General features: G+C 40.0%; 1 protein-coding gene across 4 annotated transcripts in view; it reads left to right on the top strand.

Annotated features, from left to right (window-relative positions):
- Window positions 1-24,627, top strand: part of DOCK1 (dedicator of cytokinesis 1) — a 376,896-nt gene extending 352,269 nt beyond the window's left edge. For all 4 annotated transcript variants that reach the window (XM_081863133.1, XM_081863131.1, XM_081863134.1 and 1 more), the window contains exons 48-52: window positions 3,168-3,313; window positions 5,093-5,291; window positions 9,614-9,764; window positions 13,362-13,507; window positions 23,463-24,627. In XM_081863133.1, the coding sequence (XP_081719259.1) occupies window positions 3,168-3,313; window positions 5,093-5,291; window positions 9,614-9,764; window positions 13,362-13,507; window positions 23,463-23,558 (738 nt within the window). In that variant the 3' untranslated portion in view covers window positions 23,559-24,627. The remainder of the gene's footprint in view (window positions 1-3,167; window positions 3,314-5,092; window positions 5,292-9,613; window positions 9,765-13,361; window positions 13,508-23,462) is intronic.
- The last annotated feature ends 661 nt before the right edge of the window (window positions 24,628-25,288 follow it).

Raw genomic sequence — 25,288 nt, 5'->3', positions numbered from 1 at the left:
CAGGTTCCCCTGGGTAAGTTCAGAGCAGAAGCAACTCACAGTGTGGGGTGAAGCTGTTATGCTAGCCTCCCAACAGGTGGTTCACTGTTGCTTAATCGGAGGGAGATGGGAAGGCTGCAGGGAGGCCAGGGCAAGAGCATGTCAACCTTCACACTGCCTTATCCATGTCCCTTCTGGAGACTTGTCTGCTGGGAAGCTAGCATAACATTAAGAAATGGACAATTACGTTCTGTAGTGAGATAAAAGGTAAAGGGACCCCTGACCATTAGGTCCAGTCGTGGCCGACTCTGGGGTTGCGGCGCTCATCTTGCTTTATTGGCCAAGGGTGCCGGTGTACAGCTTCTGGGCCATGGGGCCAGCATGACTAAGCCACTTCTGGTGGCGAACCAGAGCAGCGCATGGAAACGCCGTTTACCTTCGCGCCTGAGCGGTACCTATATATCTACTTGCACTTTGACGTGCTTTCGAACTGCTAGGTTGGCAGGAGCAGGGACCGAGCAACAGGAGCTCACTCCGTTGCAGGGATTTGAACCGCCGACCTTCTGATCGGCAAGTCCTAGGCTCTGTGGTTTAACCCACCGCGCCACCCGCGTCCGTCTAGGTAACCCCAATTTCAGCTGGGTCGAAATAAATAAATAATGGTTAAGCAATTTCATTCTGGAATGTTCCTTTGAAGTTTCTTCGTTGAAGGATAGTTTGAAGTCAGGAGTGCTTGCAGGAGACATTTCAGTATTCTGTGAAAAGATTAGTATACATAACAACATTTTCAAATATGTAAGAGTGACCAAATATAAACCCTAAGAGGTAACCAGAAACATTAGATTTTACAGTATACTTTCCAGGTTCACTGTGAGAGACCTGCTTGGTTTAAAATCAAGACAGTATGCATTTTTTAACAATTTTGTCATGAGATTAAATCCCCAGGTGGTATCTGACACCTTTTTGAAGCATCCACCCTTTGAAGTCAAAGGCAGGTATCAAGGAATAAAATTTGTGAAATATCATTTCCAGGGAGTTAGCATTATATCTGCATCGGGCCTGTTTGAGTGGCTTTATTGGTTTTACGCTTTGGGTGTTAACTAAGTAAAACTCCTTTATATTGGTCTTGGATGTTTTGTTTGGAATAGCTGCATATTTGAAATGGAATTTATACTGCACTAAAAAACAACAACATAGAAGTGCTCATGTAATTTATTCCCCCTTCCACACTTTATGATGAAACAAATATATATGCACTCCCAAATTTCTCAGAAAATGTATAACTGTAAATCTTGAGTGTACAAGCTCAATATTGCTCTCTCTGCTTTTGTCATTGTGACATATGTTGTGTATTTGGTCCCACAGAGAGGAGTAGATTTTTCAAGCTTTATTAAACACACAAATCATGTATGAACACTGAAGCTAGGCAAAATAATGAGACCCTCCTGTCATTTAAGAGATACGTTATCGTCACAATTGATATAATTTGTGTCCAAGTATGCAATTAGAAATTTCTTAAGTCTCACTAATGTCTTGCTACACACATCTTAATTGTATAGTTTTCTTTTCTTTTTTGAAAATCGAAAAACAGCTTCCCTTATAGCGGTATCAGCCATGCTGGATCAAAATTGGAAACCCATTTCTATTACGTATTCTTTAAATATAGAGCTTAATTCATTACTGTGCATAATTCATAGTGAGTAGAGCAGTCAACAATGTTTAATCTTATTAAAACCTACATAACCTTTGGAGTGCCACCTCAGGTGGCAGATACAGGCCTGAGCAATGCAGTGCTTGCTGCCACTGCCACCTGCCACAGGTGCGGGGGGGGGGCAGCAAAGCTAGCAGTAAGGCCTGGAGCTGCCATCTGAAGTGATTGCTCCTCTCTGGCCTCCTTTTCTCCCCCCCCTCTCCCCCCAGGCCATCTCCAGGTAGCTGTGAAGAGGAGGGAAGGAAGAGGCAGGAGGCTGCCTCAAGTGGCAATATGTCCTGGGCCAGCCCTACATTATGTTGGAATATCTCTTTCTTACAACTTGGAAACACTGGAAAAGCCACGAGACAGCAGATAAAATTACTGCCCTAGATGATAATGTGCTCCCTGTGAGAAAAGGGATGTTGATATAAGCCCTGTTTATATGTCACTTGTTTCAGTAGAACATTTTAACATATTCTGGTATTTGACTGCTATGCTTATATCCAGATATTATCTTCTCAGCCTCACACAGATCTGCAGCTCAGCTCTGTCAGAACGCATAGTGTTTTATCACTTCTGTCTGTCTTCGTGCAGCACCAGCCTCCTACTAGTTGGCAGGGCGGAAAATCTACCTGTGATCAAACAGCATGGGGTTCCTATTTTTGTTGGCAGAATTCAATTATTTTGTGCATATATTAGTTATTAATGGGTAACAAACCTTGAATAAATATTCAGAACTGTAAATTCTGCCTTTCTTGTTTCTTCCACCTGTGAAACTAGATTTGTGTGCCTCAGTACTAATATGTGTGCTTCTGTAAAGTCATTTATTTTGCCGGATTGACTGGGGTTCTCCCTGTGAGGTAGTAAGAATCGGGTGTGTTGGTGGTGTACCAGGCTCCCTACAGGGTGAGAGCCTGATGGTGAGGAAAAGATAAATCTCCATATTGTGGGAGGGAGCAAGTTGTGGATTTAGGAGTAGTTGTTGGTTTTTTTGGTTTTGAGTGTAGAATTCATATTGTATTTCTTATATTGATTCCTTTTTGATGAAATATATAAACCACTTAGAGAGTTTTGTTGAAATAGAAAGTGGTATATAAATTAACTAGATAAAATAAATAAACATCTTTATCTATTTCAGTTGTTTAAAGCAACGTGGCTAACTTTTGGCCCTTCACATGTTGCTGAACTACAATTCCCATTATCCCTGATCATTGGCCACACTGGATGTAGTTGATGAGAGTTGTAGTTCAGCAACATCTGAACCAGGCTAGCCACTCTGCTTAAAAGGCTACATATACACGTGAATGAATGATAGCATTATAATTTCTGTGGCCTTGAATAATATAATTTTATTTCAAAATACCTTTCCTCAAGAAAAATGTTTTCACTCTTCTGAATGAAATGAATGACACGTAAAGAAAAGTGCATCTTTTATAACATTCATGTATTTGGAAGTGTTCTGGCAACAAAAAAACGATACTTGCTCTTTCTGTAGCCCTCAAGCGTGGATGACAGACGAGGTAGTCGGCCAAGGTCCATGGTTAGATCATTCACGATGCCTTCATCTTCAAGGCCACTGTCTGTTGCTTCAGTTTCCTCCATTTCATCTGACAGCGCACCTTCGAGACCAGGCTCTGATGGGTACGTGTGGTCTACTGCATGCATACTCTGTAGCATTTTCTCTACTAGCTCATACTCCTAAGGTTCATAAATATGCCTGCTTCACATTTTCTTTGGGCTTTTTGATCCATATACAGTGGTGCCTCGCAAGACGAAAAGAATCCGTTCCGCGAGTCTCTTCGTCTTGCGGTTTTTTCGTCTTGCGAAGCAACCCTCTTAGCAGATTAGCACTATTAGCGGCTAAGCGGCTATTAGCGGCTTAGCAGCTTAGAAAAAAGGGGGGGGGGTGAAAAAAATCGCAAGAATCACAAGACTCGCAAGACGTTTTCGTCTTGCGAAGCAAGCCCATAGGGAAATTTGTCTTGCGAAGCGCCTCGAAAAACGGAAAACCCTTTCGTCTAGCGGGTTTTTCGTCTTGCGAGGCACCACTGTATTAAAATTTTCAGGTAGGGTTTTTTTAAATAAAATCTTGTGTTGAGACATTAGCAATAAAATTCTTTAGCCTGAGAATTTACCACTCTCTTCTATTTACTTAAAGTATTGAAGTTAAGATTTCATCAAGGCCAGTTTATGAGACTGAACACTGGTCTTAAACTATTAAGAATCCCTGCAGTTCTTGACACTTACAATGCTAATTGCAATGTTAATTTTAAAAAAGCTTCGGAATGCTTCACAATGTTTCTGACATGCGAAGTCAGGTGTTCTATCATTCTTTGCAGCTGCTCTTCAAAGCTGAGAGAGAGGGCATTCCAAAGAGCTGAGATACCTTGAGAGGGCACTTAGAAGTAGAGCAGAACCCTAAGTGGTTCTGTAGCAGCATATCTCTATTACGTTCCACATGCCCCTCCCTTTCCCCTTGGGTCACACAACAGCCAATAGCCATTTGCAGAGAGAAGGGACAGTTGGCTAGGCAGATACGCCTGCATGTTGAAAGAGAATCATGCCCTGCATCGGTCAATTGTATACATGTCTTCTACCTTTGACATGTGATACACATTTACAAAGACATATGGTGGCTGTACAAATATTTTCAGTTGTTCTTTGCTTCAACATTCACACAAGCACAGTTTCATAGACTTAGGTTTCTACCAGCCAAACTACCAGCTTTCGGAGGGTGGGGGGAGCTTAAAACTGACCCTGATCATTCTTCTAATGCATAAGGGCCCTTGCCAGTTTCCTGCTGGAAACCACTCCCCCAAACCCAGCTGCTGTTTGCTCCTGAAGGTAACAGCAACTCTGGTGGCAAACAGCAGTAGGTGGGAGGTTTCTTGCAGGCAGCTACCATGCACCTCTGCTATGAATCGGGATCACTTTCCAGATAGAGATGCCACAACTTCTAGCTTCCTCAAAAGAAAAGCAGACAGTGTAAATAAATATAACCTATACTTTGGCCCTGAGAGGTTATAAACTACAGGTGTATTAAAAAATCCATACAGGTGTTTTTCACTTCATAAAGTGTATTGAATTGTGAATTTGAATTGAGTGCCGAAGCTGCATTCCTATACATACTTAACTGGAAGGTAAGTCTCATCTAACACAATGACACCTATTGAGTAGATGTTTATAGAATTGCACTGTTAGTCTACTACATGAATTGTTAGGGCTGTTCCATAATAGTTTGCGGTAAATTTTGATCAAAAGCCAAAATGAATTAGTTGTTCTGTCACCCCCATTATAGTATCATTAAGTTTGATTGGTTGATGAAGGGATGGAGCACTAAAGTGGTGCTGCACCTAAAGATGTAGTGATTGGTACTGATATAGCGATGGCCTTAGTACAGCAAATGTTTATACCCTTCAGGTTTGTGCTTGAGCCTCTTCTACCAAAGAAGATGCATTCTCGGTCACAAGACAAGTTGGACAAGGATGATCCGGATAAAGAAAAGAAGGAGAAGAAGAAAGAAAAGAGAAACAGCAAGCACCAAGAGATATTTGAGAAGGAATTCAAGTCGACAGATATCTCTTTGCAACAGTCTGAAGCAGTGATACTTTCAGAAACGGTAATGATAACTGGCCTATGTGTAAAATGATAATGGCTTCAACACACCTAAACACAACGAACATTGCAGGGAAATGATGGTGTGCTTGACACTATTGCTGGAGCAGTATCCAGTTTAAGAGAGTAAATTCCACATTTCAAATACTTGCAGTCTGTTTGGCAAGCGACGTAACGTTCAGGTGAACTTTAAATGCTTTGGAGTTTAAAGGTAGCAGATTTATTCTGACATGTAGCTGAAAGAAAATGCTCTGAAAAGGTTAATTAATCAAACTACTTTTACAGATGCTCACTGTCTTTAGGGGCATCGGTAATATAATGCCAAGTAGTATAGGGATAAAAACACAGCTTTCATTAAATTGTTTTACTTGGAAGAAGACTACTTTCTATAAATGATACATTAAAAGGTGAGGCATCCATCTCAGATGCTGGGGCAGGGGCAGAGAATGGAAGTGAGATGGCAAACGATAGTGGCGTGTGGGCCACACCACCTGCCCTACAGTCTCTTAACTAGATTACTAGGAGGGTACTATCCCATAACTAGGGTTGAAATAAGCTGCAGCTGTCAGTCTGGTCAGCTTCTGCATATAGAATGGGAGAGCTGTTATCTTTTCCTTGGATCAGGCAGCAAAATGTCTTCGGCTGCCCCGTTGACATGCTAAAATTCCTCATCTCAGCAGCTCTCAGCCGTACAGTAAATTTATAGACACAGTCTGCCAGTGGTTAGAATCTACCCTTCCAGTTTTTCATCAGTATTTTTAATGAATTGTCATCAATTTATTTAATCTTGGAGAAGTCCTCAGTTCTTAAAATACAAAATAAGGAAGCTTTCTCAGCTATGCACTTGGTAAATCACCATGGTAATTTAACTGGGGGATCAAAAACAAAGATATAAACTTTATGAAGAGAAAATTGTTCATAATTAAAGCGTTCTTGCAAGCTTCTGATCTGTTCTACAAAGACTATTTAAATGCTTCAGTATTTACAATTATCAACAATAGTTCTTTGGATTTGTTGTGTAGATCCTTTCTACATAGCAGACCAACTTCTTTGACATGACCTCTCATTCTTCATTCATTCATTCCAGAGGCTGAGGCTCAAACTAGTTCAAAGTATTAAAACAAGACTGTGAGAAAGTGTGTCAAACATCAGCGTAATTGGCTGAACATTTCATTGATTCAAGGACAAGTAGTATTATTAGCCCCTTGTATTTTTTTTTAATTAGGCTAAAATAATAAAAATCGTATTTTTATTCTGGATTCACTGAGATTCCTATATAACTGGGGAAGTGCTCTTTGTAGAAAAACATTAATTAACATAAGTAACCATGAAAATTATACAAACGGTTTAAAACCTGTGTCCTGAAATAGAAAGCAATTTTGTTTGTTTATAGGGCTAGAAAAAACTTCCTGCCTGGAGCAGTGAAAGGTACTTTCCAACATTCCTTTGCTAACAGCAGTTTCCTGTATTTTTTCTTTACCAAAGCAGACCTACCTAGGCAAGCTTGGAGACTTAAGTACATGAAAATGCCTGAATTGTGTAGGCAAGACAATAGAATAGATGATTTCCTCTAAGGCAGTGTTTCTCAAACTGTAGGCCACAGTGCTACAGCCTGCCCACGGCCTTCTCACTTTACTGCCCCAACCCCTAGCCAGACCTTTTAGTTGGGCCAATACCAGCACCACCAGTTCCTTGTATACTGAGTAAAGGTGGCCGAGAGACGGAGAATTTCAGGTGAGCAGGAGGGAAGGAAAGTCTCCTTCCTTTAGAAAGTGAGACAGAAGGTTAACTGGGAATTAAAACAAAATAAAAAAATTCCTTCCAGTAGCACCTTAAAGACCAACTGAGTTAGTTCTAGGTATGAGCTTTCGTGTGCATGCACACTTCTTCAGATACACTGAAACAGAAGTCACCGGACCTTTCTATATAGTGAGAAGGTGGGGAGGGGTATTACTCAGAAGGGTGGTGGGAATGGGTGATTGGCAGATAGCTGCGATGACCCTGTTGACGACTCTTAACGACTGCAATAGGTCTAACAGGAAAAAGCAAGGGGTGAGAAGGTGAAAAATGGCTTTGTCATGTATAATGAGATAAGAATCCAATGTCTTTGTTCAAACCAGGTCTCTCCATAGTTTTAAGTTTGGTGATAAGTTGCAATTCAGCAGCTTCTCTTTCCAGTCTATTTCTGAAATTCCTTTGTAATAGAACAGCTACTTTGAGATCTTGTATAGAATGTCCTGGGAGATTGAAGTGTTCTCCTACTGGTTTTTCTGTCTTGTGGTTCCTGATGTCGGATTTATGTCCGTTTATTCTTTGGCGTAAGGTCTGGCCTGTTTGTCCAATATAGAGAGCCATATTGGACATATTGGCTCTCTATATTGGACAAACAGGCCAGACCTTACGCCAAAGAATAAACGGACATAAATCCGACATCAGGAACCACAAGACAGAAAAACCAGTAGGAGAACACTTCAATCTCCCAGGACATTCTATACAAGATCTCAAAGTAGCTGTTCTATTACAAAGGAATTTCAGAAATAGACTGGAAAGAGAAGCTGCTGAATTGCAACTTATCACCAAACTTAAAACTATGGAGAGACCTGGTTTGAACAAAGACATTGGATTCTTATCTCATTATACATGACAAAGCCATTTTTCACCTTCTCACCCCTTGCTTTTTCCTGTTAGACCTATTGCAGTCGTTAAGAGTCGTCAACAGGGTCATCGCAGCTATCTGCCAATCACCCATTCCCACCACCCTTCTGAGTAATACCCCTCCCCACCTTCTCACTATATAGAAAGGTCCGGTGACTTCTGTTTCAGTGTATCTGAAGAAGTGTGCATGCACACGAAAGCTCATACCTAGAACTAACTCAGTTGGTCTTTAAGGTGCTACTGGAAGGAATTTTTTTATTTTGTTTTGACCATGGCAGACCAACACGGCTACCTATCTGTAACTGGGAATTAAAAGCAAGGGGATAAGCAAGAAAAGGTGTTACAGGAGGAAGAAGTAAGTGTAAAGGCGCCAGGGAGCAGGGATGAAATAAACAAGCAGTTTGAGGGGTGAGGAAAAGGGCACATGTTGAATGTGAGAAGACAATAGCAAGTCAGTAAAATTTCTTTGAGAAATGTGGGCCTTGGAAGGAAAAAAAGTTAAATGAAGAATTATTCTTGAGGTACATCCTCAGAATCCGCAAATTCTGCCTAAAGTAGGGGAGTCATTAGCTCTAGAACAAATTGCTTGAGGAAAGCTGAGGTATGGCACTCGTTGCCATAAGGAAAAAACTGCAGCAAAGAATTTAGCAATTTCCAAAGATGGTTTAGAGATCAGTAGAAAGGGATGTTAGTCATTGCCAGCTGATTGTACTAAACTCTGTCTTCATTTGCTACCATTTTGTGACTGCTGGGCCTCAATAATTTTCAGCTCTTTAAAGTGTGCCCTTGGGGTAGAAGGTTTGAGAATCCCTGCTGTAGACCATAAAAGTCCATTCTTACAGTGCTCCCTGCTCAAAGTGACTTGGCTTTAAGTGACAGAACACAAAATCATCTGCAACAATATTCAGCAGTATGAAAGCCACAAGAGTCTTCTAAGTACATTTCTATTGTGTATGGATCATTACCCCTCTGCAGTTACTTTTAGGAATTTTATGGTTCACTAGGTACAGGAAGTTAGTTCAGTATCTCTAAGAATAAAGAAATCCTATCAACAACTAGAAATATTAGTCAGTATTTTAAGAAGAAAAAGAAATGGTAAGAAGTAAGAAGAAAAAGAAATGATAGTAAGATATGTTTCCACCAAGCATATTTTGCACTGTGGCCTGTGCTTTGAGAAATACTCTAAATATAGTAATATGTTTCTAGCAGAGAATTCTCATGAAAACAATCTAGTGTATATAAAACAAAAACCTAGTGGTGTAAGTGGTATATCTTTTAGTTTTCCTAAAGGTTATAACAAGGTGTAACTATGATGGGAATAGCCAGCTGCCATTTTGTTAAATAAAACCTGGAAACACCTAAAAAGTATGTTTTTTAAAATTGACTGTACATTTAAGGCCACAAAAACTGTGTTTAAGAAAGAACAAGCCAAGGATATATTTTAGAAGAATACTGCATTGAGACAAAAACCGTTTTTTCCTTATCGCTGTGTTGTTACATTAAGAACATATTTATCACAAGGTCAATGGCTCACTAAGAAATCTTTCCTCCTTTGTTTCCAGCAGCTGTGCTGTAAGAACAAATTATATATCCGTGGACTGTGTGATGTATGTGTGGAAGGTATACTTCAAATTGAGTCTTGCTTGCTTTTTTTTTTTTATCCAAATGCAGATCAGTCCATTGAGACCACAAAGACCAAAGAGCCAAGTTATAAACATCATGGGGAGTGAAAAACGTTTTTCTGTTTCCCCATCACCACCTTCTCAAACCATCCCTCCACCAGTCACTCCAAGGACCAAGCTTTCATTCAGTTTACAGTCCAGTAAGTCTGCTTTAACTGATTAATCACACTAACTTATCTTTTTACACTGCTATAACCCCACCCCGGGACCGTTGGGTGAAGGGCAGGTAAGAAATAGTAATTTACCAAACTTTTGTTTTTTTCTGATGTACTTGAACAAGCCAGGTCATATCAGGAACTTGATATTTCTGAAATGTTTTATGATCAACTGGCTAATTAGGTTAACCAGAGAGTAAATCAGACTATGTCCATCAGGATTCCTTTCACCGTTCGACGGTTGCTTTCATCAGGGCTGAGTAGGATATATTGTTATGATCCTACTCGCACCAGTTCTAGCCACCATGACCAACAGTCAGCAGTGATGGGAGCTGGAACCCACCATCATCTAGAGAGCCACAATGTTCCCCACACTTGGCTTAAGTGAAGAATAATTGTGTGGCCTGTTCAAGGGGGAAATTTACTAAAGGTAAAGGTACCCCTGACTGTTAGGTCCAGTCACAGACGACTCTGGGGTTGCGGCACTCATCTCACTTTATTGGCTGAGGGAGCCGGCGTACAGCTTCCGTGTCATGTGGCCAGCATGACTAAGCTGCTTCTGGCAAACCAGAGCAGCGCACGGAAACACTGTTTACGTTCCCGCTGAAGCAGTACCTATTTATTTACTTGCACTTTGACATGCTTTCGAACTGCTATGTTGGCAGGAGCTGGGACCGAGCAACGGGAGCTCACCCCATCGCGGGGATTCGAACCGCCAACCTTCTGATCGGCAAGCCCTAGGCTCTGTGGTTTAGACCACAGCGCCACCCATGTCCCTTAAAATTTATTATGGGATCCAGTAATTTCACCATGTAGTACATATAGTTTTATATAAACGTCCTATACAAATATTTACTTAGAATATTATTTAGTTAATTTTGCCACAGCATTCTGCCGATAGAGTATAGGTCTTCAGAACCAACCCTCTAGTTAATGGTTTGGAGGCTCAGCCATGTGCTATAGACTTTTACACTCTCTCCGCTGCTAGAAGGATCCTTTCCTTGTTTAGGAATCAAGCTATTAACTCAGTGTACCAGCATTTATTCAGCTTACTGTTCCACATCAGGATCAGGGCCTGTGTTTTTACTGAACAAATGAACAGCTACAATTGCTTCATACTCAGGCTGATTATTTTATACATAATTTTCAAAAAGGGTATGAATTTTTTTTGTATAAGTGATTAATGAATCATCTTATTGCGTTAGCTATATGATATTTTTATAGTGCAAAGGCTATAGGAAATCCTCCAGCTACTATAAAAATCTGTAGTGCAGAACAATGAATGAAGTCCTTTTACAAGTATTAAAGAAAGTAACTAGTATATGCTGTTTCTTAAACCATTATCTTTTACTGACTACTGCCTTCCAAGAAGTCCCCTGTAACAAAGAATATGGAACAACCACCATATTCACTACAGCAGCAAACATCCTTCCAAACTGCTTTGTGATGTTAAAGGACCTTCCTCAGTACAAGTTGTTCTGAAGTTACAGGCACCTGAACCCTTCCCTTGACTGTTATGTTTTAGGCTTCTTCCCGTGGGCTTGGATCTTAAGTTTTTGCTCCATGAATTTAATAAATTTCTGTTCATGAAAAGCAAAAACCACAGCAAGCAGGAGGAGTACCGCCCGCCCCCCGCAGCTTCATTCCCTAAGGCTTGCTGCACACCCCCAAAGGACCCAAATGGTCTCAGCTGCTGGTGGCATTGCAGTTTCCTACACATGTCTTAAAGCGTAGCAAAGAAGTGCAATTAAGCTTTTTTGTGCTGCTTCTGAAGGACTTAAGGATGGTGCTTCTCTCAGGGAGAATGTTTTCATCCTAAAAAGTGCCTCCTTTGAGGAAGCATGACGTATTACTGTATTTACTTTCACATTTTGAAGGCACATGGTTGCATATAGCAACTCTGTTAATAATAATAATAATAAATCACCCACCAAAATCACTATGTGAAGGCCTCTCTAGGGAGATGAAGGTAGTTCCTGTATCCAGAAAGGCACAAGTTTTCCATCTCAAATCTGCACAAACATGCCTGTGTGCATCTTAATTGTGCCAGAACATCAGCTCCACTATCCACTTGGCATAAATCAAAACTATGTACTCCGTTGGTGTAATTCCTTAATTTCGCCAAATCTCAATAGTGGAGCTTCTTGAGACCCTAAGAACATGAGAGCCTTTGAAATTGTCCCCTTTTTTGCTGTGAGGTAAGAAAAAAAGACTAGAAAAGAATGAAAGTGAACCATTTTACTTCATGGTTTATTTTTCTTATAGCCCACCACGAGACCTTCAGCTAAGAGTTGGTGAATGGCCGAAGGTCAACCAGGGATTTGAACCAGGGTCACCAAGCACAACATTTACAATATCATTTGCTACTAATTTTGTTCTTGCTCTGACAGAATTTTGCACTTTGGAGGTGATTCAAAGTTACAGAATTATTTCAAGAAGTATAGTAAAGGAAAATCCAATTTCTTAAGTGTTTAGAGTGGGCATACAGATTTAAAACAAGAGTACTGCGATACAATCAATTTTTGAAGGACACTGAGGTGTCAGCTTATTTTGTAGTTAATTTCAGAAAATATTGTTTTGTGTTCTCTTTGTAAGTATTTCAAGCTATTTAAACAATGAATGACTCCTCATTTAATTACAGTAATTTCCTAACATTTTAATAAATATATGTGCCTAATGTGTGCATTTAATTCCTGAAAGATTGTGTGGAAGAGTAAATAAAGGTTTGTTTGATTAGGTTGTAGTATACCTTTGGAAAATAAATGTTTAACATTGTTGAATTTTCAACAATAGTTACAGGAAAATGCCCAAGAACAGAAATGATGCTTCTGCTAATAATATGAATGGGCAAGTCACAAGTAAAGTCACTTACTGAAATGCTGGTGTTCTGAAACAGTTGACATCTAGAAACCCTGATTAGCATTGTCCTGTGACAATGACTCTCCCTTCTTTTGATTATATGAGACATGACATGGCCCTTTTATTTCTCAAACAACACATTCTTTCTGGTATGTGAATCCAAAAATTGCATCAGTAGGTGCACCTGTGCACTCTATTTTGTTGTATTAATCATTATTTCATATTATTTTAAAATGAGTTACCTTTCTGCTTGCCGATCAGAAGGTCGGTGGTTCGAATCCCAGCAACGGGGTGAGCTTCCGTTGCTCAGTCCCAGCTCCTGTCAACCTAGCAGTTCAAAAGCACACACACAAAAAGAGGTGCAAGTAGATAAATAGGTACCGCTCGGGCGGGAAGCTAAGCGACGTTTCCGTGCACTGCTCTGGTTTCGGTGTTCCATTGCGCCATAAGCGGCTTAGTCATGCTGGCCACATTACTCGGAAAAACTGCCTGCGGACAAATGCTGGCTCCCTCGGCCTGTAAAGTCAGATGAGCACCGCAACCCCAGAGTCATCTGTGACTGGACTTAACTGTCAGGGGTCCTTTACCTTTTTTACATTTCTGCCAAAAAAAAAAAAGTCCACTGACAATTTTAAGCTTTTAAAACAATGAGATGTGCATGCAACATTTGCTAGGAATTTGAAGGTTGACTTCATTGACTGTGAGATATGTGTTTATTTTCAGATCTGGAACTAAATGGCATGAATAGCTTGGAAATGGCAGACATTCCTCCTCCATTGCCTCTGAAAGGCAGCATGGCAGATTATGGAAATCTCATGGAAAGTCATGAATCTCTTAGCCCTGCCACATCCCCACCTGTACCTCAAAGAGTAAGTTTTATAACTGGAAGTTACTTTCTTCAAAGCAAGTCTATGTAATGTGTACTTCTGTGGTCAGTAATTATTTTCATGGAGGATAATAGAATCATAGAATTGTAGCATTGGAAGGGATCCTGGGGGCTCATCTAATCCAATCCCTTGCAATGCAGGAATCTCAATGCACAGCCCCCTATCCAGTTTGAAACCATACTGGATCCTATTTAGCTTTGCAAATGTGCTAGCTGTTTTATTGCTGCACCACTAGGAGGTCCACATAAAGGAGAGGATTTTAAGTCCACAGTTTGAACACAATAGTCTCTAAGCTGTGTACTTGCAAGGTTAAAAAAATAGGATTAAAAAAATCAGTTAAAATTAACCATAAAACATATTTAAAATGCCTGCTGAAATAAAATAAGGTCTTTACAGGGTGTCTTAAGTTCAACAGGGAAGGCATCTGTCTAATTTCAGCTGGGAGGGAGTTCCACAAAATCACGTTCACAAGACTAAACACATGTTTCCTGGTGCACGAGATACATTGTCTGAGACATAAGCTGTGACTCCCCAGAAGACGTTAGTGAATGGGCCAGGATATAAGGAACCAGGTGGTTTTTAAGGTGTCCTGCCCCCAAGTTGTGAAGGACTATATGCTAGCATATAGGCAGCCAGTGCAAGCTTTCAAGTGCTAGAGCTATGTGCTGGTTGCATGCTGTCCTCACCCAGAGTATTTGGCACTAACTGGAGCTTCTTGGCCAGACCCAATAGCAATCCCACACCGTGTGTATTGTATTGCAGTAATCAGGATGTGAGGTTAACAATGCATGAATCATTGGGGCCAGGCTCCCTGACCAAGAATGGCCATAGCTGGTGGATGGAGTCAGAACAGCAGCTACCGTATTTTTCGCCCTATAGGACGCACTTTTTCCCCTCCAAAAATGAAGGGGAAATGTGTGTGCGTCCTATTGGGCGAATGCAGGCTTTCGCTGAAGCCTGGAGAGCGAGAGGGGTCGGTGCGCACCGACGCCTCTCGCGCTCCAGGCTCCAGGAAGCTATCCGCAAGCCTTGCGCGTCTGGGGGAAGTTCCCCCAGGCGCGCAAGGCTTGCAGGCGGCAGCCTGCGGAGCATGGGGCGCCCTCCAGAGGACGCCCCGTGTTTCGCGCAGGTGTCGGCAAGCCTTGCGCACCCGGGGGATCTCCCCCTGGGAGCACAAGGCTTGCGGGCGGCAGCCTGCAGCGCGGAACACGGGGCGCCCTCCGGAGGATGCCCCGTGCTTCATGCAGGTGTCTGCAAGCCTTGCGCACCCAGGGGAACTCCCCCCGGGTGCGCAAGGCTTGCGGGCGGCAGCTCGGAGCACGGGGCACCCTCCGGAGGACGCCCCGTGCTTCGTGCAGGTGTCCGCAGTCTGCCGCCCGGCGCGTGGGGCGCCCTGAAGCAGAGCGCCCCGTGCTTCGGGCAGACATTGGCCAGCCCCACAAGCTCGGGGGACAGCGGGGAGGCGCAGCGCCGCCATCCCGCTGTTCCCTGACCTGGTTTTGGGGGGGAAATAAAGGCAATTTCCCCCCCTTTATTCCCCCCCCCAAAAAAACCTAGGTGCGTCCTATGGGATGGAGCGTCCTATGGGACGAAAAATACGGTAATCTGCACTCTCCAAAGTCCGCACCCACTTGTCCCTTCATCTGCTTCTGGGTTGTAGATTAGGAAAGCAACTGGTGTTTTCAGGACCATGGCTCTCCTTTCTCTGATCCCCGGTGAACTGCCACAGAAAATGTTTTCATTGGCAGAAGAGAATGCTAGGTGACTTGTATGTGAACGCAGATTAATTGGTTAGTGAAACCTATACATAAAAACAAAGTATTGTAAAACAGCCTGATAGAGGCTGTTAAAAAGACAGAGGAGAGTCCCAGCAGAAACTTAGATTTTATGTTTTTCCTATCTCATTTCAGGAGAGAAAATAAAGTATATTTCAGACAAGTTTAATATATGAGGTTTGTTTTGCAGGCATTCACTCACCAGTTTCCTAAAGGCAAGCAGTTTTGCCACTCTATGTAATGGATTGCTGAAACATTTGAGCAAAAATTGTTGCTGCTGGTGAAAAGAAACTATTGTTTAACAATCTTAGATTTCTGTTTCTAACATCCTATCAAAGTCATTCGCAAACATTTGTCAAAATTTCTTCAACCTTTGACCTAAGCAAACAAGTTGTAACACAATAAAAATAGTAAGTCTGAAAATAGTAGGTCTGAATATATATATGAATATATATATATATATATATATATATATATATATATATATATATGCAGGTTTTGGTGTCCTCGGGTGTCTTCCCGTGTAAAAGTTTTTAAACTTTTACACGGGAAGACACCCGAGGACACCAAAACCTGCATTCCTGTACCCGTGAAAATCTACGAAAGCATATATATATATATATATATATATATATATATATATGCATATATGTATATATAATAAAATTTGTAGGTTTCTGTTTAAATCTTACTTTTAACCCATATCAGATATTTAAAATATTGATACACTAATGTTCTTGAGAGCCAAAAGTGGTATTAGGAAAGATTGCGAGAGCACAGCTCTTGAGGAGAAACCCTGTTTCCAAGCTCTGAGCTTTCCCACGTCCTTTAGCTGTGGAATTGTCCCCTTCATTTTATCCAGCTTATGCTTTAGTATGCAGGAGCTATTTTGCCTTCTGCATAGGAAGCTGACTGGAGTCCCTAATGTAATTAAATTGACTCTCAACAGTGTTTCCTCTATTCATCTTCTAGCATATCATAGTATACAATTCTAGTTAGTCAGCCAATTGTACAAGGAGGCTGCAATTATCTATAAGTGTGTCAAATATCGCATACAACTATATTCCTCTGACATCTTCAGAACCCCAGTTACAAGTGAGGAACTTTATTCATGCATTGATCACCTTGCATTAGACCAGCATGCTAATGGAATCATGTGGCTTGACAATGTTTAGCCATTTTTCTTTGCTTTCAGTACTCCTTCACCCGCCCACCCCCATGCAATGTTCTCCTATAGGAGGGTGAGACTCATTGTTAATCTTACTTTACATATTAATAGAAGAAGCTATGAGGCAGTAACTTGCTCATTGTCAGCCCAATGAGTTTAGGGCTGAGCTTCCCCCAAATACATACACATAGACGCATCTCACATAATTATCAGTGTTAGATTTGGCAAATGAAGACTTGGCTGCCTTTGAATTACCCACCCTGAGTATCTGTGGGGATAACCCACTGAAATTATTAGCTAACCTCATTTTATTCACATTAAACAAGGATATGGAACACAAAAGTAGAGAGTGCTCTGTATTAGAATGAAGTAGGAAATGTTAAAATGGCACAAAAAATAGGCAAAAAATGGGCCTATATCACAAAATATTTGAATTGCAATTGCAGGCCATTATATGAGAATTCCATTTTAGCCAATTTTGAATGCATTGAGGAAAAATCATTTTATTAGATGATTTATTCACACAATATTATTATTATTATTATTATTGCTCTACCCATTCTCATTTCAAAACATTTACTGGTATATATGCACACACACAATCTTATCTAACATAGTATTATAAAATCTCTTTTTTGAAAGGTTTTCCTAATAAATATATCCAAGCATAAAATAGGACCTTTCATTTCTGGTGAAGATCTGTTACATAAAGGCTTTCCCCCCTGTTCTTTCATAGCCTCACACACATTGTTGCATATAAAATCAGCTGCATAGTTAGCATTCAAAATCAAGAAGAGAAAGAAAATAGACAATGGAGCACTTAAATTTGTAACATTGGCTCTAACGCTTACTAAGCACACAAATAATGGCTTGATTCCCATCAATCCAAAAGTAGATACAAAGCTTGGTGATGAATGTGCCATAGAGCGGAAGCAATGCCCAATGCATAATAAGAGAACTAATACAGGGAAGAAAGAGAGTTTTCCTCCAATTCTAATGCTTTATGCCGTATCAGAGAAATCTGCTCATAGCAAACATTATGGGAGAACAAATATATGCATCTGTGTTCTGCAAGTTGGAAAAGTTATAGTCACGTGTACCCATCCTTTTGGTATTCTGTGAATACTGTTACTTTTCCAGATTCAAGGCAAATCTTAACTATCCAGTACATTACCCAGAATACAAAGTATTCAATTTCATCACAGTGCTACTTGTCTGCAAATGAAAAGACTCCTTCCATCCATGGAAGGTACTAAGATCCGGTGGAGACTCCTCACTGAAGGAAGCTATCATTGTTGAATCCTTTTCCCCCTGAAGTCTCCACACTTTCTTTCATGGTGCTCCAGAAAGTTTCCCAACCCCACAGAGATACTTTTCAGGTGGCATGGGGAGCTGCAGGGGGAATAAGGAATTGAGGAAAAATAGCCTTACTACTCCTTTCCAACATTGCATCACAACTCTGATGGGCACGGCAACCATGGTCTTTAACCCGATGTGTTCTATTCATGAATGGAAGGGCTCCATCTGGTTGGCAGTAGAGACTCCCTGCTAGAAGAAATGGTGGGACAAGGTGGGTTTCTTTCTCTCTCTGCTGACTCCCATGCAGCCTCTCACGCCACTCCAAACCCTACAGAGCAGTTTTTCAGAGGACACAAAGAGGGTTAAAGGGGGGGGGAGGAGGAACTGGGAAAAATAAACTCCTTGGTTCGTTCCTCCAACACAAGTGAAAATCCCCTGAGTTCAGGTCTGGATTTAACCTTTTTCACGCCAATTGATCAATTGGAGGGTAAGGTCATTAAATAATTATATTCTAGAGCTGTATGAATAGGGCCTGCCTGTTCATTCTGAGCCGTCTGCACATTATGATTTTGATTCTGCACAGAGATGCCATTCCTTCTTTTACCAAACAAAAAAAACTACCACATTAAAAGCTTTGCAAATTTCTAGGCTTTAGGCAATGATCCCCAACTGCTAAGTCTCTAGGTAAGGAGATGGGGATAATGTTCAGGGAGCAAACCTGATGTCCACAGAAGGGTGAGAATAATGAACTTTCCTGGAACAGCTCTCTTTAAAAGCAGGTTAATGAACACTGTGGCATAATTATTTCATTGAAGCAGCAGTGTTACTTTTATGAGACTTTCTAACAGGCAGATTTCATATAACAAAGCTTTGGAAGCTCTTCCTTTAATTCAAAGATATAATTCAAAGATTTTTATGATCTAGATCATGAAAACATGCCTGCTATTGCTTTTCCATTATTTGCAGATACAGTGTTACTATTGTGAAGAAATTACATTGGACAGATTTGCCTGCTTGCAGTTTCATTTTAAATATTTTTAAGTATTTATACCCAGCTGTTCAGCCGAAAAAGGACCCAAGAGAGGCTTGCAACAATCAGTACTAAGTCGATCCCTGCCCTCCATCTTATAATCTAAAAGACATGGCACAAAATGAAAAAGTACTTGAAGGGAGAAAAGGGAAAAGACATTAGTTCTTATTTTGAGTTCTTTCTCACAGTGGGGGGAAGGATGCAAGCTCTCTGCCGCTGCTGCTGTTTTGGCAGATGTATGAAACCAGGTTGGTCTTCCCCTTCCTATGTAGAAGTCCTGGGGGACAGGGAGGACAGTCTCTTGGTTCCCTGGCGAATGCAGAGGCTGCACTAGAAGATGAGGATGATATTGTTTCCCCACTCTGGGCAGCTTCCAACAAAAGATTAAAAACACATTAAAACATCAGACATTAAAAACTTCCCTAAACAGGGCTGCCTTCAGATGTCTTCTGAACGTCAGATAGTTGTTTATATCTTTGACATCTGATGGGAGGGCGTTCCACGGGGCGGGCGCCACTACCAACCTCCAGAGTCCCTTCCAACTCTACAATTCTACGATCTGTATTAATTATGAAATATAGAAGTCAAATAAAGGCTATCGCTGTTTCTTTGCACCCAGCTGTTGCACACATATATATTATAGTTCAAGTGCTTACAGGATCTATATTGCCTTGAAAACTACTGGTAGCATTGTTACATAATACTATCACACCCGCTATGTGGTAGCCAGTGTGCTCCCCCTCCAGGTGCTGGACGACTCCAGCTCCCATCAGCCTCAGCCAGCATGGCCAATGATCAGAAACAGTGGGACTTGTTGACCAGCAACATCTGGAGGGTGTGATATTGGCTACCCCTGTTACACTATTATTCAGGGTAAGCAAAAGGCATTCAATATATTCTGTGATGTGGAAACCCTGTGCTACATTAAAACTGAAAAGGAAATTATTTAGATGGTAAGGATAAAGAGTTGCATATCCGTGTGTGTCTTTGCGGACCTAATAAATATTATAGTTAGCTGTAGGAAGTCAAGTAACTCTTGAATAAACTTTTGATCACATAGAGAGAATTTTGGCCGGCTAATAGCATGGAAGGAAACATCCACAGTGTTTCAATGCACAACTCAAATTTTATTTTAATCCATGGGTTATTCTGAAGGAGAGAAATCATTATTGCTTTTATATTTTACATTTTCCCCTTAACTATTGTGCTGTGTTCCACCAAGACTATGAAGAGAAACAAGACATTTTAAAGCACAATTGCTTTCTTTTAATACAGAAGGAAACCAAACAAATGAGAACAATTTGGTACTTGAAATGGAAAGGACAGATTGCTTATATGTTGCAGATGTGCGTTTTACATGAGGTTCCCATTTCCCCTGAGGTACACGTGACTGAGGGAAGTCTGCCTAGAATAGGGTTTAATTTGAACTGGCAGGCTCTTATCATTATTTTAGAGAGAAAGCAGTCTCTTAAAACCTGAAAAGCACCCTAGAAACTACTGAAACATAAACACAGACATTTAATTAATGTAAAGTTAAGCGAAATTTGGTTTTGCATTTCAGCCACATTGTTGAGCGGAAATGATTCGGGCACCTGTGATATTATTCTTGAGATTCTAAATAGCCCTTTTGTCAATTTAAATTTTAAATGAACTGAACAAAACCAGAGTATCATTCATAGTATACAATAGGCTTTTAGAATTGAAAACAAATATATAGCAAATAGCCTACCATCCATTACTTTAGACTTCAAATGTATGTTGTTTTTTACTCTCAGATTCAGGGATGTCAACAAACAAAGGCAGTAAGTGTGGAGCTACTTATTAGGGCCTCTTTTTAACGGTGTGTTTTTGACCCTTTCTGGCTTAAAACAACAAGCTTACTACATTTGTACCCACTGGTTAGCATGGAACGAAGCACATGTAGCTTTCTGTCAAAATTGTGTCTGGGATCCCTTCGTGTCCTGAACCCTTGTACTGTCTATTCCACATCCCACACATACCTTGTCCCAGGAAACTATTAGACTGAAGAAGACCTTCACCTCTGGGTTTCTGTATTGCACTACGCACTAGAATTTCATGGTACAACAACGGTGTGACCATTTGAACGAATGCTTGAGGTGTACATAATGCTTTTTTGATGCGGTCTTTTATCACGCCGATAAAATACCATGAGCAATAACCAGACCCAGTTCAGATTTAGACTTAGAGCACAGAAAATAAAACTGGACTTGCAGAGAATGCAGGTAAATACTAGTAAAGAATCAGATGCATCTAGGAAGATACGTTTTGTTTTGTTTTTTAATCCTGGCCCTCCTCTAGCAGATGTAGCTATTCTCTAGGCTCTGCATGAAATTATTCCTATACTAAAACAATTTGCTATTGGCCTGAAAGGTAATAGCCATTTTGTGCCTTGTCCCCCCCCCCCCCCCGGTACTTTATTTAATAAACTGATCAACTTCATTTGTGAGTACATTTACTGAACATATAATCTAAGGTTTCTCTGACTGAGATAAGTAGATAGAATTGTGTGATGACATGATGGCGTCCACAAGGGACCTGGTTTGCTATGATAGTATCACAGTGATACTTTCATTAAAAACAGATTATTATTTTTTACAAAATCACATTTTTGATAAATAGAATTTCTTTATCAGAATGATTGGGTTCCTATAACCAGGATACATTTCACAAAGGTTTTACTGAAGCATTAATAAGTTCATGGTCTGCGGTTCAGCAGGGTTCCAATACATACACAGTGGTCTACCAGACCCTCCTCAGTCCTAGGAAGTGGTCTGAAATACATTGTATATAAAGAACATTCCCCAGTACTGAAGACATCCCCTCCTCTAATATTTTCCCTTTCCGGGTACTCTTTTCATCCACTAAATGGGAGTGAAGGCACTGATAATTAGTGAATTGTTATTAAAAGATCTATAAATGTTTATGGAACTGGCGGAAATGACTGGCAGAATCCGAGACCAAGGAGAAGAGTTGGTGGAAGAAGATTGGAAGAAATTTAAAGTTTATTTACAGAAATACTGTAAAATTAAGGAATGTTAGAAGGATGTTGGAATGAAGTTTTGTGGTCTTAGCAGAAATGATATAAAGGATTAAGTAAAAATGGATTGGTAATTAGTGAAAGAGGAGAATGTAAAAACATAGTATATCAAGATAATTTTTTTTAGGATAATAACAAGGATGGAAAGGATTTGCTGAAATATCTAATTGAACTAGAATACAAAAAAGGGAGGTGTGAGGAGGTCAAGGAAATAAGCAAAGGAAAGAAAGTTATGTAAAGGTTGGATTAATGTGTTTTTTCTTTTTCTTTTTTTTTCTTCTTTTTCTTGGATTGTTTGTCTTTTTTGTAATTTTCAAAATTGGAATAAATATTATTTTAAAAAATAAAAGATCTATAAATGTTTGTATATTGAATTCAGAATTAAAAAGACAAGATCAAGACAAAAGTAGTTACAGTAAGATTTTTCCAGCTACTGCAAACATTTTGTACCAAGTCTATGAAGAAACTTTGCAAACATTGTGGGTTGAATGCAGACTTAGTCATGCTTAGAGAAGACACACTGAAATCAGTGAGATTGAAGAGTAGACTTCAGTGGGTCTACTCTACATGTTTGGATTCATCCCCGAGATAGTCACTGAGATTGTGTAGCATGGGTAACATTTTTTATAACTTTGTGTTTAGAAGCAGGCCTGCTAGCAATATGAGAAAAGTGTTGAATGGATTTACCATATGAAAAGTGAAATGCAAAAGAGGGGGAGAAAATATAAAAAATGGAGGGGGGTGAAGCAGTAAAAGTGGTATTAAGATGTCAGACAGTAAAATGTAAAGGGAGAGTTTATGTTCACTTGATGGGCTAAGATTGCATGAAAGATAACTGCTAGATAGGATGCTGCAGTATCACTACAGCCTTCCAGCAAAGAAGCAACATTGGCTGCATTCTTAATGAAGCTGTTGAAAAATCATCCTGAAAGCAGCATGTGCGCAATTCTGCAATAGCTTGACATTATCCTGACAGTATAGATTTTTGTCATCGGCCACATAGCTTGATCCTTATGAGAGTAAGTAATTTATCACAGGTCTAATCTATGCTCCTGTCTTTAATTTGATCAAGCCAACTGGTGGCTCCTGTCATTTCCTAGAGCTCAAAGCATAATGCCATTCACAGGAGCTAAATATTTTAACATTTAGTAAGCTTTAATTACTATATGGTGGCAAGTACATGGCTAGTCCACCCTTTTCATACAGCAAAAAAAAAAAAGACATTTCTCAAAGAGCAGACCTGAAACTGGTCATAAAAGAAGGGAAGAAAAAGTATTCCAGCATCGGTCTCTCAACTCGATAATGCTTAGGGCTAAGATGGTTAATAAAGACCAATAAAGTCAGAAGTTAGCCGCTTATATAGCAGACGTTTCTGAAACAAAGTTAGTTAATAAATCCTGTGAAGCCAGTTAGTGTCAGTATTAAACACTAGACTTAACATCAAGCAGCAAAACACTGTTCATAGGACCAAAGTTGGAACGGAATTAAATGAGTACACCTCTTTATCTTGCACATCACAGCAGTCTGTAAGAAATTACATCTGAATTGACCAGTTGCTATAGAATTGGTTCCTCAATAAGCTATTTTGTTCCAAATTTGTCTTCCAGCAATTGCCACCTCCATTACCAAGCAAAACTCCTCCTCCGCCTCCTCCAAAGACTACTCGGAAGCAAACCTCTGTGGATTCTGGAATTGTCCAGTGAACAAGAGAGCGGATACCTCCAAAGACTGAGCTTGTAAAATTTATTTTCCCTAAAGATGTACACAGTGTTTTAACACCACTCAGCATCAGAGCATCTAACATAGTGCAATAGTTCTCATTTTCAGAGCAAGATTGATAGCTCTACGTAAGGTCACAGATTATGAACCCAAACTGTATTCCAAAGCACAGGTGTATTGTTAAGTGACAGCATATTATTGCAGCCATTTTTTAAAAATGTAAAAAATCATTCCTGCTGGCTTCTGAAATTTTAATCTTAAAACTATAGTTAAGAAGTTGCATTGGGACTAATAAGAGGAACAGTCCACTCTGTCATTGCACTGGCATTCACAAGCCTTTTTAAAATACTGGCCTAAATGTAAGCAGTGTACCTTAGGATCATAGGTTTGTACTCTTTGTCAAGGAAATAGGAAAACAGAAGTATTTGTGAAGAGTATTTATAATTGCTCTGGGCTACCATTAATGTTGGTCTCTCATAGGCTGATAGCTTTTTGAAGTTCCACTGTAACAGAATAAGGACCAACCATTGGCTGAGCCTGATTTTGTGTGGATTTTAGTGTAGAATGTGTTTTAAGCTCCTGGAAAGTTGTTAATTTATGGAAAATATCATGTATGCAAATGAAGAAATCTTGAGCTTCCTTTTAAAAAAAATAGGAAAGGGGAGAGCTTTTGGGAACAAAAATTCAAACCTAACAGTTGTACTTGATTTACAGTTGTGCCATTATGTACAGCCATTTTGTATATATTATTGGACTTGCAAATTGTTTCATTTCACTGTGCTTGCTTTTAAAGTAATGATGGTATTATGTACTTTCAAATGTGTTACAGCATTTTAAATGTTGGTAACCACTGAAAATGTATAAGTTGCTAACATGTGTGTTATTCCCAGTAACTGAACTCAGAAAATATTGGGCAATTATGAGGAAAACCAGAAAAAACTAACTTTTAAAAACTTGTCAATGTACTTCTTTTTTATCATCAACAACCTTTATAACCTTAACAATAGTTTTAATATTTCACTCTCTTCAGAAATAAAGAATTATTTTAAAATATTTTCTCTAAGTAAATAAGAAGTCTTCTTGTTAGTTTGAATTAACAGTTATTTAATCCATTATGGTAATCAGCTGTAGAGTATTTTCGGCTCTCATCAACCACAGAATACTGATTTTGTAATTGTTAAATCACTAGTGTAATGGCTTGGATCCCTAAAAGCACTAGAAGGGGCTTGGCTGTGAAGTTGGCTCTGCTCATAGAAGGTGACCCCTTCTGATTTGGGGGCAACTCCTTCCTTCTGTCTAAAACCCCATGCCACAGCCCACCCTATTCATGAGCACCCCTAGAAGGGGTGTCAGATGCTTCAGAGGGAGAGAACTCTTGTTACGTGGTGGCTGTATAAATGAAGGAAATAGCGGAAAACTAGGCAAGTGTCCAAACTCACAGCAAGCTAATGGAAGAAGCATACAAAAGTCAGTTAATGTATTACAATGCTTTCTTCAGTTAGATCCCTGTTATCATAAAGGCTAAGACTGGAATCCAAAGATCTGATGTGCCTAAGCGCTTCTGCATGGCCAAAGGGGTTTTTGAATTTTTTTCTAACCTTTGAACATCAGAGTCCCATGCCATATCCCAAGCTACTTTTGAAAGTTATTCAAATTTCCCTATATTTACATTCTTTCTTTTTTTAAGAAAAGTTGCAGGTTTAAAGTTTTGGGT

Source organism: Podarcis erhardii (assembly GCF_964252035.2).
Source record: "Podarcis erhardii genome assembly, chromosome: 5".
Taxonomy (NCBI): domain Eukaryota; kingdom Metazoa; phylum Chordata; class Lepidosauria; order Squamata; family Lacertidae; genus Podarcis; species Podarcis erhardii.
The sequence above is the reverse complement of the archived record's forward strand: the minus strand, read 5'-3'. Positions and strand labels throughout refer to the sequence as shown.